General features: G+C 39.0%; 1 protein-coding gene across 2 annotated transcripts in view; it reads right to left on the bottom strand.

Moving 5' to 3' along the window:
• Window positions 1-18,454, bottom strand: part of LOC109640448 (carbonic anhydrase-related protein 10-like) — a 102,025-nt gene that overhangs the window by 28,521 nt on the left and 55,050 nt on the right. For both annotated transcript variants that reach the window (XM_069525205.1, XM_020104450.2), the window contains exon 3: window positions 17,572-17,714. In XM_069525205.1, the coding sequence (XP_069381306.1) occupies window positions 17,572-17,714 (143 nt within the window). The remainder of the gene's footprint in view (window positions 1-17,571; window positions 17,715-18,454) is intronic.

Below are 18,454 nucleotides of genomic sequence, written 5' to 3'. Positions count from 1 at the left end.
TGAATACTGACTTTGAAAACCAATGTGTCCGTTCCCAAATTCTATATGGAAGTTCCATATTTAGCAGGCTAAGTAAGGACATAGCTAGTTTTTAAGTCTTAAAACTAGTCAGGTGATATTTGAGATTTTACTGCTGCAACCATTCCTCCTGTTCACACTAATGAACTTTATGTACTGTCAGTGCAGTGCAATGAATAGAAGCTTCCTTCTTTTTGCTACCGAAGAGTCTAACTTTGGAAGCTATCCACTTGATTTGTGCAACCTTCTTCCAGAGTGGAGCTATGAATGTCTGCTTATTAGCTTTAAAGAATTAAACTGTTCCAGCAGTTATTCATGTCCAAAACAATCTGCTCGTTTTCCGCTAAATCCCTCATTAGACAATAAATAGCTTCACTGTGTAACTTGTGGTTATTTGTTTGTCCATATATATTTATTGGGTGACTTTGCCGCTGCAATACACTAACAAGCTGCTCTTTGCCATTTGTACAATTTACAATCAGGCCCTTTTTTTATAACTGCTGTTTTTATACAATGAGTGCATCTCTGTGTTCTGGATTCACTGCACTCTGGGTATTCATAACCTCGAAAACCTTCAAGGCCAAACAGCATCAATCTGCTGCTTTCCATACCATTTAAATGTGAATTTGCCTCAAGGGCTTTTAGTTGAAAGTTTATAGGTCTGAAGAATCTCATCGGCATTCTCTTGGGCATTTTTGTATTTTACACCCATGTATTAATAACTGTTCTATGTATTGTTAGTGGCCAAAGTTAATTAACTCTGAGATGGTAGTTGATTATAGATTGCACCAGTGCTTATGAATAATTACAAAAATAATTTTAACACCCAGGCCCTCTGACTAAACCACATACTTATCCAGTGGCTAATTTAACCCTTGTAAGCTTTCATGTCTCATAATATCCATCCATCCATAATATAATTACAAATATACAATACATAATAATACAACACTAATATTTACCTTCAAAATGTAATGCTTAATGTAGACGTCAGGCCTCTTGAGCCATATATTTTTTCTTCCAATAAATGTTCCTCTCAACAATATCAAAATGTGGGAAACAGTGGATGTACCAGCATGACGACCTTAGATCTGCTTTAAAATATGGTCCTGGTAATCATCCTCTTTACAGCAACACAAGCTGTGGGCAGAATCGATTTCCTGTCTGCAATGCAGAATTTCATTTTCGCATAGAGAGCCAATTTAGTGCATATCACACCATGTCTGGTATTGGAAGTGCTGCTGCCATCACAGGCCTGTTGAAGGGTTGGATTAGGTGACAGTGGAAAAAGTTTATATTCCTTTAGAGTTGAACTGTTCCATGCAAAGGAGAAAAAATATACAATTTTCGCTTATAGTTTTGGTCCGCTTCGCTGCTACAACTGACAGGTAACTTATTTTGGGGATGCCATATTGCATTATTTGTGCTACATGTTGGGATTTCAGAGAGGTCATGTTGCAAACTTATTTAGGCTTGGCTGTGGCTCAGGAGGTTGTCTGCTAACAGCAAGGGTCTGGGTTTGATTCCCGGCTCCTCCTTGTCTATGTGTTAAATTGCCCCTCAGCTCACACGCTGCATGATAGCCCTGCTGCTAGAAGTGTGTGAATGAGAGGTGAATTGTAATGCACTTTGTCTGTGACAATAGAAAGGCAAATAAAGCCCTTCTAATATTCATTTATATTGTCTAATGTTTGTGACACTCAAAGGGAAAACACTGATAATACATTCATTGAAAAGTTTGCAACTAAATTGAGTGGGTCACAAAAAAGAATGGAAAGAGAAGAAATCTGCAACCAGCAGTGTTGTGGCATAATAAATTAATAGATTTTAGGGCAGAACCACAAGAAATCTTAATTTGAAGGAAAATCCTCGTATAACTTTATGTTTAAAGTTGTTTCCCTTTAAAAAAGATCAGTTTTCTCCCTGGGTCTGGACCACATGACCCAAATGCAGGTGTTAGGGAAAGTTGTTTGTCTACAATCAGGAGGAGGCAGATATATGTGTGAGCCGTGTCAACATCACACTCACACTGAGCCATCTGTGTCCAACTTGTCTTCTTCTGCTTTATGCTAAGAAGTGGCTGAGGGAGAGCATGTGATGCATGGGTGTGTGTGTGTGTGTGTGCAAGGCAGACAGGCTGTCAAAATGATTAATTCCCTGTTTGAATGACCCCGTGTTCATCTCCATCTATTTGCATCCACCCTTATTCGCTTCCTTCTTTTTTCATTTCCAGCCTCGTGACTTGTTCTCTACTTCCCTCTTCATCCTCATCACTGCTTTCCTTGACCTGGTCTTCCTTTTCTGTTTCCCCTCATTTTATTTCACTTGGTCCACTTTCCCATTCACTCTTGTGACCAATGACTGAATAACATCCCCCCAAAGGTGAGGATAAAATGTTTGGATCGCCTCCTGTTGGCTGGCAGCAGCAGCAGTTAACACTCCATGTTAGTGAGGGGGTCATGGGCATAAACTAAATAAAAATCTCATCTCTATGCTCAAACGTCAACGGCACATGAAGATCAAATTGTTTATAAATTTAAAATGGTTCGAGAGCCCCAGGCCTGCAAATCACTAATTCAGCCCCTGTTCAGAACCTTATGTAAGGATCTCATTTGTACTGAGACCCTAAATCCTCAGCTGAATTAATGGGGGGCTTCATTTGTGTGGGCCTGCATGTCTATATTAATGTGTGAAAACAATAACGATTACCGGAAAAAATGTATGTTAATTCAGCTTGTGAACTTCCAGACAATAAAAAAATCTGTTGCTGACAGTGGGAGCCAAAACAGCCAATATGTTGTTAAAGAGCTTTCGAGGAAAAGCACTTAGAAGAAGCTGGAGCAGGAGAGAGGCTGGCCGGGATAACACACAGGTGCACACTACATTAGACTATGCTGCTAACACACACACTAAGTCTAATTTTATTTTTTTATATCAAAATATAACCTGCATGTACACCCACAGGCTATCTTCCATAGCTGCACAAACACATGCTTTCACATTTGCCCTCAGTTTTTGTCGTCATTTCTCTCACACAAACACGCTCTCACCACATCAATGCTTCCCATCTCTATCCATCTCGCTCTCTTCCTGCATGCTCTCAAACACACACTCGCCAGGACAGATGGCTATGCTATATTCTCTTGCTCAGCAGATGCACAAGAGCATTAATCATTAAAAAAGACTCATACAGAGGATTTAACTCTTACTGCAGTTGCGCTGCTTCCTGTAACGAGAGCCGACCAGATTAATTTGTGTCTCGAAGATCACTGACTGTCAGGTCCTCTCCAATAGTGCAGACGCAGACATGCCAGATCTGACCAAAAGGAATTGGTTATTTTAAGATTCATTTGATATATGAGACAGAATATGCAAACTCTTCAGATGTCAAGAGTTGATGGGGAGAAAAGCAGATAAAAAGACCAAATCTGGCCAAAGCCCGATTACTTAATAAACTGCTATAAAATATTCTAGAAATGTAGTTACATTGGCCTGACACAGTGCAGTAATAATGACAAATCAAATTCACAAACTCTGTGGTGCTGTGTAGCTCAGAGGATTAAAACAGGCAGAATTGACAGTATTCCTCACACCAGGTGCTGCCGCAGTCAAATTTATGCATACATGGAAATGTGAGAGTGTTTGGTTAAAAATGGCATGTGATTAGTTCAACTCTGGCCAGAAGCCTGATGAGTTGGCACTCACACTCAGTTCCCTGGGATAGTTCTTGGGTATGATGGAGAACTGCTGTTTAGAAATCCTGGGCAGAGTAAAGTGAGTGCAATGAACAGAAAGGTACGGAATGAAAACAGGTCAAGAAAATCTGGTAGCTGTTTTATATTCTGCATGTTTGTGTTTTAGCATGGTTCACAGCGACAGCAAGCACAAGTCCTCCTTAGATCCTGAGCAACTAGTGTGAAGGTTACAGGAAGTCATATAATCACCACAGTAAATGTACCTATACCACCAAAACACTTTAAAAGACATTCAGAGGGTGGAGGTTGAATTGAGTGTTTCTTGCATTGTTGTGTTAAATGGATTCACCATAATTTAATGTTTCAATTTCATGAAATTGATGGATATGGAATTAATTTTAAAAAAAATGGTTGGTACCAATTTTGCCAGGAGGAAAGCTAGACAGACTTTAAAAAGCAACACAAATTGGTGGCACATGTAAAAAATATTTGTTCTTCTGTCCCTAGCTCCACCAGGTATTCCCTGTTATTTCTCCCTTTCTATGGTTGATCTGACTCAATAGAGCCCCACTTTCCACCAATAGGAACCTCCACTGGAAGAGTTCACAATGCTCAGGATAAAGTGCAGGAGCAGGGTCATGAAAATACTTTTTACTGTGAAAGACTACAGCAGTTCCTCTGTTGCTTCTAATGATCCCTTTCCAGATTTTACATGTTGGGCCTTTTTGAACTATATCCTTTTAACTTGATAGAACATTTTGGATGTAGATTTTCAGGTGTTTTTTAAGAACTCAGCTGTGAAAAGGCTGGTTTCCTCGCTCAGCATGCCACCATCCTCGCCTCTCTCATGGAGTTCTGGGCACTGTCTACGCCCGGTCATTAAAATCAGTGCTCCTGAGGAGACAATCTCAATATTTATGAGGGACCTATCGAAGTGCACTAAGAGGATCATGACAGCAAAATGCCCTACTGTGAAAATCCCTCCACCGTGAACCCTGTGACAGAAATGGGGGCTTGGGGGAGGCATGAAGCACATCCCAGAACTTTCTCCAGACGTTGCTGTTTCAGCTGCTCTGTTGCTGATCCAATCCCTACCTGAAGGGTCAGTTGCACCAACTGGTTTTTACAAAGCCAGGTCTTAACTGCAATGGCTCTTGAGACCAGTCATTAGAATTAATTTGCCCAAACCAAACTTTGGCCTAGTATAATGTCTATGTATGTCAAGAGAATCTCGCTTATTTTCCATTGATGAATTATATATTTGTTGTTATTATTATTGTTAATAGTAGGAGCTTATTGATGTAAAATTTCAGTAAATATATGCCACATCCCGCATATAGCAGATACTTGGTGCCCCCGCACACATTTGCAGAGAGAGAGAGAGAGAGAGAGAGAGAGAGCATTGCAAGCCATTATTGCTCCTGACCAGGAATAATATTTAGTGGGTTTCAGCCAAGATTGTACAACAGAGGTTGGAACACTAAGTTACAATTCGATTTAGCTTAAGACCAGTCATAAAAGAGAGTTAAATAGAAGATGAAGTTAGAAATGTCAGGGTAAAATTTACAGTGTCAATTATTTGAATTAATAAAAGACAGTGGCAAAAAGGAAGTCCTCAGGCTTGATTTAATAGAACAGTGTCTTTCTTGAAACACATTAGCATTAAATTGAACACTGTTTCTCAATGTTTAATTTCAAGCAGACCTGTCCAAGATGACCTGTGGGGTCTGGATCGTAGCAGTAGGTCAGGAATTTATTTTAGCCCGAAACTAGTGTCTTATAAATCAGAAGTAGTATTTTGAAATATGAATTTGACCAATGGGGAGCTAGTGTAAAATCTGAGACCTGGAGTGATATGATCCACTTTCATGATGTTAGTGAGGACTCGAAGAGCAGTGTTTTAAATCAACCTTCAGCTGTCTAATCAATTTCTTATACACCTGTAAACACACCATTACACTTGACTGAAGATAAACACAAGTTTGTTCTAAAGCCTACTGAAACATAAATCCTTTAATCCTCCATATGTTCTTATGTTGATAGACAGATTTAAAGAGATCAGGTCTGATGCCATAACTACACCTCCATTTCTGGCTGAGATTGTGGTTTTTAACTTTACCAATTAACTTGAAGCTGAGTGCTTCTTGATCATTCTTTTATGTCTTCAATCAATTAATCAAATTGTATTTGTATAGCCCATATTCACAAATCACAATTTGTCTCATAGGGCTTTAACAAAGTGTGACATCTTTGGTTCTTAACCCTCAACAAGAGTAAGGAAAAACTTCTCAAAAAACTTTTAAAAGGGAAAAGAACGTAGAAACCTCAGAGAGAGTCACATGTGAAGGATCCCTCTCCCAGGACGGACAGAAGTGCAATAGATGCCACGTCTTCAAAGACAGGTACCTCAGTATAATCTATGTTTAACAGAATAGAATTGTCACACTGAATTAATTTGTTAGAGATTGTATGTTATTTTAGTTCCTTGTCGATAAGGCTATTTAAATTTGTGTGTCATCTGCATAATTATGCACACACATTTAGTTATTTTCCATAAACTGCGTTGGTGGGAGCCTGTAGATGTTGAACAGAAGAGGCCCCACAATGGAGCCCTGGGGAACTCTGCTATTTTTGTGCATTTGGATGTGCATTTACATTAGACACAAAGTACTTCCTGTCCTTCGAGTATGATTCAGACCCGTTTGGTGCTGTGCCATAAAGTCCTACCCCACTTTTCCGAATGGTCTAATAATACATTGTGGCTGACGAATATCAAGAGATTCTTCCTGTTCCTGTGCTTAACAAGAGCAGTAGCAGCACTGTGGTGTGGTCCTGACTAAAGGACATCAAAACAGAAGTTTAGTGCCAAGAAGTTGTTCAGCGGTTCAAATACACCATCAGCAGTTGTACGTTAATTGGTTGTAGTTAAAAATGGGAGACCTAATATGGACCTATAATTGTTCATTAGTGATGTGTCTAGATTATTCTTTTTTTAAGAGCTGCTTGATGATGGCACTTTGCAGGGCCTGTGGGAACACAAATGAGACAAGAGACATGTTGACAATTTGTAGAAGATCTGAGGGCATGCAATTAGAACCAGTTTTTGAAACGGCCTGTTGGCAGAATATCAAAGCTCAACACTCTTGGAGTCTTAAGGACGACTCAAATCTTCTACTAAAGAAAACACAGGAATGATCAGAGAGAGCAGTCACCATCAGACCCTTGGTCTGTTTGGAGGTGATTAAGTCTAGAGAGTTCCCTTTGTGTGTGGGCTCTGTCAGGTGTAGGGCTCCAAGGTATCAGTAAAGAATCAATAGTTTTTTCTTTAAAAAATTACAAATGGCAACAGTAGTTGATAAGAACTGCACTTCCAAATTGCAAAAGCAAATTGGAGTTGGAATTTACCATGTTAACATTAAACAGTTTAAAGTACACTTGACTTAAAGGTACAGTGAGTAGAATTTTGTGATATCTAATGTTGAAATTGCATGTTGCAGCTGAACACACCTCACCTCACCCTCTCCTTCCAAACATGAAAGAGAACCTGTGGTAGCTTCAGTTGTCATAAAAACGTGTTTTACTACTGTAAAAAACATGGTGGCCTCCGTAGAGAGGACCCCCTCGATGTAAATATAAATTATTTAAATATAAAGGGCCTTTTCTGGGGTGAATACAATTTAGATGAAACGAACTAGTGAAAACATCATGATGATTATTCTACATCGAATTTCTGTCAAGAGTTCCCTTTCACCTAAATCTTGGACCTTTAAATATACGAATATAAATAAGTGAAGACTCAACTCAAACTCATATACATAATAAATTGTTTATAAGTTTACATCAGTCTAACTCTTCAGTCTCATTTTGCACATCCTATCAAAAACAGTGATGCAGCAGTATCAGCACTGGACGGCATTTCAAGGGAAAAAACTCCACTGAAAAACTGCAAACAAAGTGACGCTTCAAGGATTAAAGAGCTGAAGTGGCTGCTGATTAATTGTGTCCTGCTGCCTTCACATGCAGGGATTTAATGACCTGAAGGAGAAGCGTTCCATAAACTGTAAAGCAGCTGTGGACAACAGATATAGTCAGAAAGAATTGATCAAATACTTCATAAATAAATGCAAACCACTAAGATGCTTACACCAAATTAAATCTAACATTTTTTATGCAGATTTATACATATTGTGACCAGGAGATTAATTCAATTCCTGATTATATTTCAAACATTATTATGTTTGACAGTTTTTGAAAATTTGTTCAAAGAATTGATAAAATCACTGACGTAGTGAAACAGCTCCCGGCACCGACGTGATTCGTAGACATCTACACTCAGCACACAGTGTTGATGCACGGGTCGACCCACAACCAGCATGTTCAGCACATTATACATAACTGCGTGCAATAGGCTGTGATTAAAGTCCACCTTCAAATATAAATACACAACTGCATTAGAGGGCGCAAATCCTCTTAGGCCCTGGCTGTCAATATTCTAGAACACCGAACTATGAAGTAACCTCCATCTATCTGCACCCAGACTGTAGCATCCTCTTCCTCTTTGCTCTCATGATTAAAGCTCACTCCTTTTTTTTATTCATTTTTTATGACAGACGAAACAGATTGGTGATGCAGGAAGAGAAGATAGGTTAGATTATTATTGAATAGATCCACTACCTACTTGTTAAGGCAAAGACCACCTGCGTTAACAAGACTTCTCTGGTCTCAGCAGCCGTTGAAAGCCCTTTCTTTAGTTCCAACAATCTGCTGCTCTGCTCCTCTTCTGACTGCTCGTAGAGGGAAGCTGATAAACACCTCAAAGTTCAGAGAGATGACTGTGTTCAACAGATCAATAAATTCTCGTTTCAGCATTTCAGAATCCTGCGTCACATCATCTTTTTCCTGTGTGCAGTGTGATGTTTTTCACAGATGGATGTGCAGCCACAGTATTCAGAACTCTCCCTGTCATCCCAGATACCATATCTTTGTAAAGGCAGTATTTTGACATTTAACTGGATTTACTCAGTCCCTACCCTCCTCTGTGAGAATGTGAGGTTGTGCAGGATGGAGATCTGCGGTCCTGCAGTAGTGGAGGAAGTGGGTTTTCTAGCTGTGCACTTAGTTTGGGAAGTTTGTTGATAGCTGTCTCTTTCGCAGCAGTCCACAGCTATGTCCAAGTCTGTGCAAGAGTTGTAGGCAATGATAATGTGGATCAGCCGGTCACATCACAAATCTCAGGGTGCTGGGCTCAGCTCGTTACTCGTCCTCCCATAGTCCATGGAAATGATTTACTTTTTGCCCCAAGGGACTTCCACAGAGGATTGACTGATTTATTATCCAGCACACAGCCTTCATGTTTCTTGGCAGTCTTGTTGGTGCAAATGAAAAATGTGTTCTTCTGTAGAACTTTGTCATAGTCATGCATGCAGAAGGCTCCATTTGCTGCTTATGAGCTTTTGTTAGGTGCTATGACTCCAGAGGCTTGTGCAGGCAAGTGCTGTTGGTAGGCAATGCTCATACATTACAGAGGAGACGATAAAAAAAATCAAATATGGCAACAGCCTACTATACCCACATAAATTATAGTTGCAATGATTTATCAGTATCTAGGAGTTGCTGCTTGTATTTTCTCACAGCCCAAAAACCAAATTGTGCAAGCAAAGGCGAGAGCAAGCAGCAAAGCATCTACACTGTAAGACCGCAGGAAGTAGAAGTCTATTAATCTATTTTGACACTTAACTTCTGGATTTGACAAAGTAGTTCACAAGATTCTTCTAGACACACAAACCTACCTCAACCCAGCAGAAGATAGTTGGATATTTTCAGATGGCAGCTTCATACTCTCTCGCGTAGACTCGTCAATGAGTTTCTTTCAATAATTGAAGACCGAGTTCTTGTAATCGGTACACAGGTGAGCAGAGAGCAAAGATTTTCTGCTGCTTATAAAATAATGGGTGTTTTTCTTGATTTTGAGTTAAATTCGTATTCACACATAAACAAGATTGCCAAGGTTGTCTGTTATCCCCTAAGAATTATTGCTTGTTGGACCATATACTTTCCAATGAAAGATGCCAAAACGTTGATTTGTGCTTTTGTTTTTTCTCACATGAATTATTCAGGTAGCTTGTACAGACTTCAGCAACCAGGGTTTTAACAAGAACCTGGAAATTAGATCACATTTCTCCAGTTTTAGCACCATTACATTGGCTGGCTGTCTCTGTGAGATTTAAAAATTCTTTCACTTGTTTATGAGGCTCTTGATGGTTGAGCACCTTCGTGAATTTCTGATTGCTTTTGTGAGTATGTTCCAAACCATTCCCTCAGGTTGTGTAGTGCAGTCTTGTTAAATATTACAAAAATGAACTATAAAAAGGATGGTGAAGCAAACTTCTGTTTTCATGCACCAAAGATTTGAAATAAACTCCAGCCACAAATTAGAAAAACTGTGGACTGATTTTTATAATCTCACTTATAATTAATTGTGTTTTGCTTTGTTTTTATCTGATACACTTTTTTGTATCTTTTATACCATATATATGCTTTTTTATGCTTCATACTGTTTTATTTATACTATTGGCACTTATGTCTGCTGTAAATACTTTTATTTCTACTTGAATGCATGAAAGGTGAAATACAAATTAAGCTTATAATCATAAACGTATAATATATTCTCATTTTGACAGTGTTATTTGCAATATAAAGTGGCTGGCAGCCACTGAAAAGTATTTATTCATGAGTATCTTACTGGCAGTGCAGTGAAGACAGCGATGACAGGAAATGTGCAACAAAAGCCTCAGCTGGACTTTAAGTGGAGATGTTGCTGTTCCTGCTCTGTGTCTTAAGGAACGCCCCAGGAGCATTGGTAATATCTACCAGTCCTTGAAATGTTGCACATCCATTACTAACCTTGCTTATTCATGTATTTACTACAAGCACTTGCACTTGCAAAACTAAATCTCTGGTGGTGCCTTGTGGTGCGAGAACTGAGCTTTTAGACAGCATAGTACAATAAGAATATTTAAAAAAGGTTGAATAATATGAATAATCACTGTATATAACTCAAATATGGATATTAATCATCTAGCATGAGGACATGACGTATGAATTCCCCTTTTTTTCTCCCCTTCTCCCTCGTTTTGGTTTCTTCTCACACCTACATGCACAAGAATCACACAGACACACAGACACACTACCATAAAATCTCTCCATAACAAATAAGGCCAACACACCAGTTTCTCCCCTGTATTCTTAAAACATTGTTTTGAATCAGCTATTGTATGTCTTCCCTGCCTGTGTCAATCCTGTCAGGTACCTATTCATGTCTTGTTTAATTCTATCTAATGTGATTTCTTTTTGTGACTTGCTTCACAATTGAAATCAATTCCCCTGATCACATGTTTTTGTCTCTAGCACAGACACTGTCATCTGCTCTTATCGCCAAAAGCTCTCCCTGAGATATTTGTATTCTTTTTATATCTATTTTCATGCATGTTCAAAACCTCACTGACACACCCATTAGCTAAAAGTGGATTTTCCTTTCCTTCTGTATTCTCACATAGGCTTACTTGGATATTTTAAGGAGGATGGGAGAAAGGATTGCAGAAAATGCCTAGAGTAAGTGACTTGGACATTTGCTTTTTTCTCACACAGAGCCCCTGTGGAAAATTTCAGGAAAATGGCCAGACTTCAGTTCATGTCTGAAAAAGCTATTTCAGAAAAGTAAAATTCCTGTGATACAGCTGATCGAAGGCAGATGATTCACACACTGAAAGACGAGATGTTTTGCAGAATACACAGCACAACAAACTAAACTATGTACATGGTTTCACAGTTCATCAAGCAGTTCTGAGAAAATCCTGTATTACTTTCCCATAATACAGCTGGCCTGGCTGCCACAAAAGAACTGAAAATACTGAGCCACTGTTAAATAACGAAGCACACAGCCTGCAATAAAACATCTGTGTAAAACCATCCCACTGGACAGGTCCAGTTAAGCTGAGCGAGGTAAGCAGCATGGATTGTGGATTTGATGCTGAGCAGGATTAAGCCCCCCCCCCCTACACCCCCTGGAGCCCGACTGTGAACACAGCACTCTGTCTTAAAACCATTTTGGACAGGAACTCCCGGGGGATGGAAAGGTACTAAGAGTTTTTACAGCACAGAGTCACAGGCTGTTCATGTCTCAATCCCTGATCTGAGCACAGAGCTGAACACATTACATCATTATAACACCCCATTTTATTAAAGAATCTGCTGCTAATGCTAACTGCTGGTGACAAGCCTGTGACTGCTGCTGTTTCATCCACACATAGAAAGTAACTCAATTCATTTACTTTAAGTATTACAATTAAAGGTCCAGTGTGTAAGATTTAGGTGAAAGGGAACTATTGGCAGAAATAGAATGTAGAATAATCCTCATGATGTTTTCACTAGTTTGTTTCATATCAATTGTATGAATTGTAGTTTTCTTTACACCAGAAAAGACCCTTTATATTTAAATACTTTATATTTACATCGAGTTGCCATCTCTACGGAGGTCGCCATGTTTTTCGAATTAGTCCAGACTGAACAAACTAAACACCTTTTAAATTTTTATGACAACTGAAGCTACCACAGGTACTTTTTCATGTTTGGAAGGAGAGGGTGAGGTCGGGGATGTTCAGCTGCAACATGAAATTTTAACACTAGATATCACAAAATTCTACACACTGTACCTTTAAGTACAATGCTATAATACTTGTGCACTCTGAGTATATTAATTTTATACAATTGAATACTTATTTCAGATTGTAATTTTGTATGTAAAACACATTGACATACTGTCTATATAAACTATTAGGCCTCGACATTAAAAGTGTTGTGGCTCAACAGGCTGTTGAGTAATCAGTACACACAGTACTCAATCTCCTCAACTAATATGAAAGTACCACTACACAATTAATATATGTATAATATGGATCGAGAGTAATATAATACTGATTGAGACCATTGCATTTACAAGTACTTATACTTTTTCTACTTTAAATGTTATATATATATATAAACTTTAGCAAAGCAGTGGGAGCCTCAGTTATGACTTTGACATTTCACCGTCAAAATACTTAGTATTACTAATACTAATCAATTAGAGGTGCTTACAACACAGTCACCACTGTTTAAGTCCACTCTGAAAATATAAAATGAGTCATAAATGATTATTTCACGTCATGTCTATCAAAGTTTGATCATTGTGGGATCTTTGCTCTTGGCAAAGAACAATGTGCTGCTCTTCTATTACATTTCAATATTCTCCTCGAGATCCAGTGTTTCTCTATCTCTCCAGACCAGTGCAGAAAACTGGAACTGAAGTTTTTTTAACTCCTCTGCTAGGGTGAAGGTTCACTCCAAGAAATGTAGCATCTGAGTTACTGACCATAGTTTATAAAGATGGACAACACATCTCCACTTCTTACCATTATCCAGAAATTAAGTTAAAATATCTCATGAACAGCGCCATCCTGGGCATTTGGAGCCAGACTCTGCACAGTAGCGATTGGGGGATGGAGTCACAGGAGCGAGGTCCTGCTGATTCACCATTCGCAAATCACTCTCAGCTGTCAATCAATATGTTTTACCTTTTCAAAGCACAATAACTAATTAAAACCAATTAAAACTTACCTAAATGAACACTTGAACATACCTCACCGTGATACGAACTACCGAACATGACAGAACCCATCTTTCAGAAAAATAGATTTGACTTTTTAATTCGGTCCATGTTTTATCCACTAACATGGAGGAGGCAGGATGAATGACCGACACTGCAGCCAGCCACCTGAAGGCGATCAAGATGCTTTGTCTTCACTTTTGAGAGGCAGTCATGTCGTTTATCTTCATATACAGTCTGTTGTTCAAATAGAGAAAATGTAGTAGTAGTTTTTCAGAAAGGTCCAACATACTGTACTAAGGCGTGTATTAATAAACAGCATTGTCAATAAGCATTACAGTGTGTAAAGCACATCCCTTTAAGTGATTCACAGGATAATGGACTGCACCGTGGACATCCAGCTAATTAAAAACCCCACTTCAAGGTTCTGGACTGCCTCCCACTCTAAATGTCTTCTTCCTTGTCTTCATCAAACGTCTGTCTGACTTAATGTGTCGTGCCTATGGCATTTGCTGCCCTTTACTGAAGGGAAGGAGGAAATGTAATATTATGTCAAACAGCCAGCACAAATGACTGAATACTATGAATACACCATATGTGTGCTTGTTAGTTTTTCTCAGTTACAATGTTATGGTGAGACGCACTGCAACAGAACTGGTCATCACTTCATCATCACAACTATACAGTACATTTATGGTAATGGGGAAACCGATTCTTCACTTCATATGTATATTTATAGCAATAAAGAATATTCATTATAAATTCATATTCTGGTATCTGCATACATCCTACATTTTCCTCTCCTTATTGTTTGTATAATGTCTGAGGAATTATTCACTGTCTAAATCATTCTTTGCTAATTATAAATATTTCATTTTATTATTCAACAGTAATTGAAATTAGCAGATTAATTATTGTTGTCTAGATGTCTAATCTAATTTGATAAAGCAGAATTGGATACATTTTTGAGATTGTGTTTGTATTACAAGTATTTTGCTAATCAAAACTGCACCACTCGCTCTGTCGGCTCAAAGACTAGAAGTGTTGTGCAAAAACATTATTTATTGATTTTTAATTATTTTCTGTTAAATCAAGATATATTGGGGCCACATACATTTAAATCTGACTTAAGTACAAGCGTTAACTTCCACCAGCTCTTCTCTATAGTTACATACGAATGCCACACTTCTACTATTTAAATTAAACTAGTGGTTAGCACTGTCTGACAGACCACAAAGAAACCCAGATGGAACATTAGCCTCATCCACGACCTCGTCAGAAGGTGATATCCCTGCAATTCCCTCGAGACTTGCTCATTGAGATGAGGGCTAAGAAGTGCCAGGGGGTGAGCTCCCTGTTATTCCCCAAGAGACAGCAGTGTCAGTCACTAATCATGGCTGCGGTGGCACGCTGGGGTTCAGACGAGGACGGTTTGAGATCAGATCAGCGACATCAGAAGCTCAGTCTCTGCTAATCCAGGCCACTGGGGAATGTAGGTTGCCTGGGCGAATGAAAAACCTGGATTATTTAAAAACTGTGCCGGAGCTCATTTGTAATACATTTGCATGGAATTTCTGTGAAAACACTTTGTGATTTAACTGTTATTGTAATTAACTATTGTGTGTGTATGCATTTGTTTGTGAGATAAAAAAACTATGTCAAAGTATATATATACACTTAAAACAACAGTTCCTATCAACATATTAATGGTTTATTTAAAAAAAAAGCATTTTCCATACAAATAAATGTTTAATATTTAATATTCAAACTGTTGATTGGGTAGTGGCCCTATTAAACCTCATTAAAATTTGCAGGATTTGCCAAACACTGAGAGACATCATACAACACTACTACCTACGCGAGGGCCAAGCTCACAGCTCCTGATACTTTTAGGTATTAACAGTGTTAACGCAATGTTTAATCAGGCCATATGTCAGGTGAATGCATCATTAATAGCATCTGAGAACAGTGAGTGATTTTCCAAAAACAAGGCACGCTGTCATTACTCTCCGTTAATCACTTAAATATGATGGATATTCTTATAACAACAATGGATCAAATGAATAATGTAAAAGGAGACTCTCAGCTTTATGGGGCTTTACATCATTTTGAGCTCCGAGAGTTGGTTATTCTGCAGATCCCAGTGTTCAGAATAGAAAATCCTGCTCAGCACTAACCAGCAGATAGACAGAGTCAGCTGGAGAACATGGCAGCTGGTTCTACTTTTGTAAACCCCCACCTCAAAACTATGTATCGGACCTGATCCATTACCTTCAATTATCTCCAAGTCAGATCTGAACCCACCTGGATCCGTTAACATATGACCCTGAACCCACCACATCTGTGATTAGACACACATGCTACACTCAAATCAAATGGGTTCTGGCCTCATTGTCCTCCCGTTTCAGTGGCTGAGTTTTGTTCTTGGATGAGTATCAGAATATTTGCAGCACCTGTGCTCAACTGTGTGTCTGTTTGAGTGTGTGTGTGTGTGTGTGTGTGTGTGTGTGTTCCTTCAGCAATGACCTGCCCATGATGCCTGCCCCCACTCTGCCTGTTTCCCCTGACATCATATGCTTCTGGCTGGGCATGACCTCCAGTACATGTACCGTCCCAATAATCTCTCCATGCACCTGATGCTTATACTTGACATTACTTGCTCCGGACTGATCCCAACCTCCATGGCCATCTTACAAAATGGTATTTCACCCTCGGGATGTCACTGAGTGGAAACTTTCACACTGGGTAATGAACTCTTGAAAACACTGGTGTTACCGATTAAAGGACAATTACACAAAAATGAACCAAACAAGGTTTATGCCTATAAAAAATGAAACAGTAATATAATGTCCCTAGACATGATGTAACACCATTAACACTGACCAGCATAGTTGCCTAATTCAAGCCTCTGGTTTTGTATCTGCTTTTTGATCCTGTCTTGTTGGAAAGTTTGCCTTTTGCCCTTATTATTCAGTCCAGTGTGTTTCTGTCACACTCAGCCAGATCCTCAGCCACACTGTCTCCTGGACTTTCCCCTGAAAGCACTCTGTGTTTTTGTGATAATTTAATCATAACTTATCTGTGTATTTTGTTAGGAAACAGAACCTTACAATACCAAGCAGAATGTGTAATATCAGAGTTTCAAGATTTAATCTGAAACCTTGAATGTAGAGAAAGCCTTGTTTTAAAATATACTGGAATATTGATTTTGTGAGATATTTTCAGTGTATTTATACTAAGGGGAATTATAATTTAGTGTACATAAGGATATTTATATTTTGAACCTAAATCTGAAAACCATTTATTTCACAATAAAACCCTACAATTCCAAGGTCACATCTTCAATCTATCATCAATCAATCAAATTTAAATTGTGTAGACTATATTTCCAAATCACAATTTGTCTCATAAGGGTTAACAAGGTGTGATATCCTCAACAAGGGTGAGGGAAAACAAAACAAAAAACTGTAGACACCTCAGGGAGAGTCACATGTAAGTCAAATCTCTCCAAGGATGTACTGAAGTGCAATAGATGTCACGTGTAACAGGGAACATCAATCAAATTACAATAATACTTCTGTGTTAAATAGAGTGTATCAGTTTTAAAGTATCTAAACAGATGAAAGGAGCAGTAATGGAAATTCTAATGCCAATAATGGTAGTACATGTGAGTAGGCATATTATTCACTTGTCAGTGAAACTGTATTTGTGATCGTAGTCGATCTTGTTTGGCTGCAGTCATGCAGTTCAGCTGGAAGGGAAGAGATTTCATTTCATCAAAATCTGGCCAAGAACTAGAATACACTACTAAACATAAAAATTAATCCAGGATGCAATGTGTTTTACAGTGATTCACGGTGCTTTAGAGAGGATTTTTCCTGTAAAGATTAACCGTGATTGCTGTGTAGAGGGCTGTGATTGTAATACCTCCTGAGCCTAGCACAGTGAAATGCAGCAAGGAATTTCAAAGCCTTCGGGTGTGGATGGAAAGCTCATAGTCTTTGTTAGACAGAATCGTCTCTGTGTCTTGATTTAGACAATGTGTCATGTTCGACTCCTCATCTGTGATGAATTAAAGCCCAGTGCTGTCAGAGGACAGTCCTGCAGAAATCCATTGGACAGTGTCTCTTCTGAAAAGACACTGACCTTGAGAAAGGCACTGAGGAGGAGCTCTCAACCACATACAGGTGTCGTCTAAACAATGGCGGTCCTCACCTTGCGTCCTGCCGTGTTGAGCCTCAGAGGGGTCAAGTAGGGATCGAAGATCATGTGGCTGGTTTCAATGTCGATTGGAGACTGTCTCTTCCCTATGGTGCACAGGTTCCAGGCTGAGTTCACCAAACCCCAGAAGGATGGTACTGGTGGAGAAAGAGAAGGAGAATGACAGTATTTAATGTGTGTGTGTGTGTGTGTGTACTCCAAAAGATCAAACCATAAAAACCGGGAGAATGTGAGCAGATGGGCTTCATTATGATAGAACAGGAGAAATGGGGAGTTTAGGGAGATTTGAATTTACATACGGCTTCATTAAAAAAGCGGCTTTGATTAAAGTCTCCAGGTTATTATCTGCAAGTATAAGTGAGGCAGGGAAATGGACTTTATTATAGCCTGTCTAAAAGTTACCCCACTAGTTTTCATTGCTTATAACATACAGCAGGGGTTCCCAGCACTTTTCTTGTGATCTTCTTCAAATGAAGCAGTTCCCTCATCACAGACTATTGACATCATGTGATCATGGGTTGTGAGCGGTTCGTGTTTGGATTTGTCTCATTTGAGCGATATTTAGAGGTGTGCAAGATAGTGAGAATTTAACAAGAGAGATGTAGAGACAAATAACAAAATAAAGTTCTATGTGATCCTTCAGATTATCTCAGGGCCTCCAGTTCCCTTTAATTAAATGGTAAACGGTCTGGATGTAGATGGCACTTTTTCAGTCTTATTGACCTCTCAATCAGTCCCATTTACCTGTTCATGAACACATTCATGCAGTGCTTATATATGCAGCACTATTTTTCAACACCATTCACACACTGTCAGCACAGCCACCAAGGCAATTTGTTCACAGTGTCTTGCTCAAGGACACTTCAGAATGCAAACT

The sequence above is a fragment of the Paralichthys olivaceus genome, chromosome 5 (genome assembly GCF_024713975.1).
Source record: "Paralichthys olivaceus isolate ysfri-2021 chromosome 5, ASM2471397v2, whole genome shotgun sequence".
Taxonomy (NCBI): domain Eukaryota; kingdom Metazoa; phylum Chordata; class Actinopteri; order Pleuronectiformes; family Paralichthyidae; genus Paralichthys; species Paralichthys olivaceus.
This window is presented reverse-complemented; position numbering and strand designations above follow the sequence as displayed.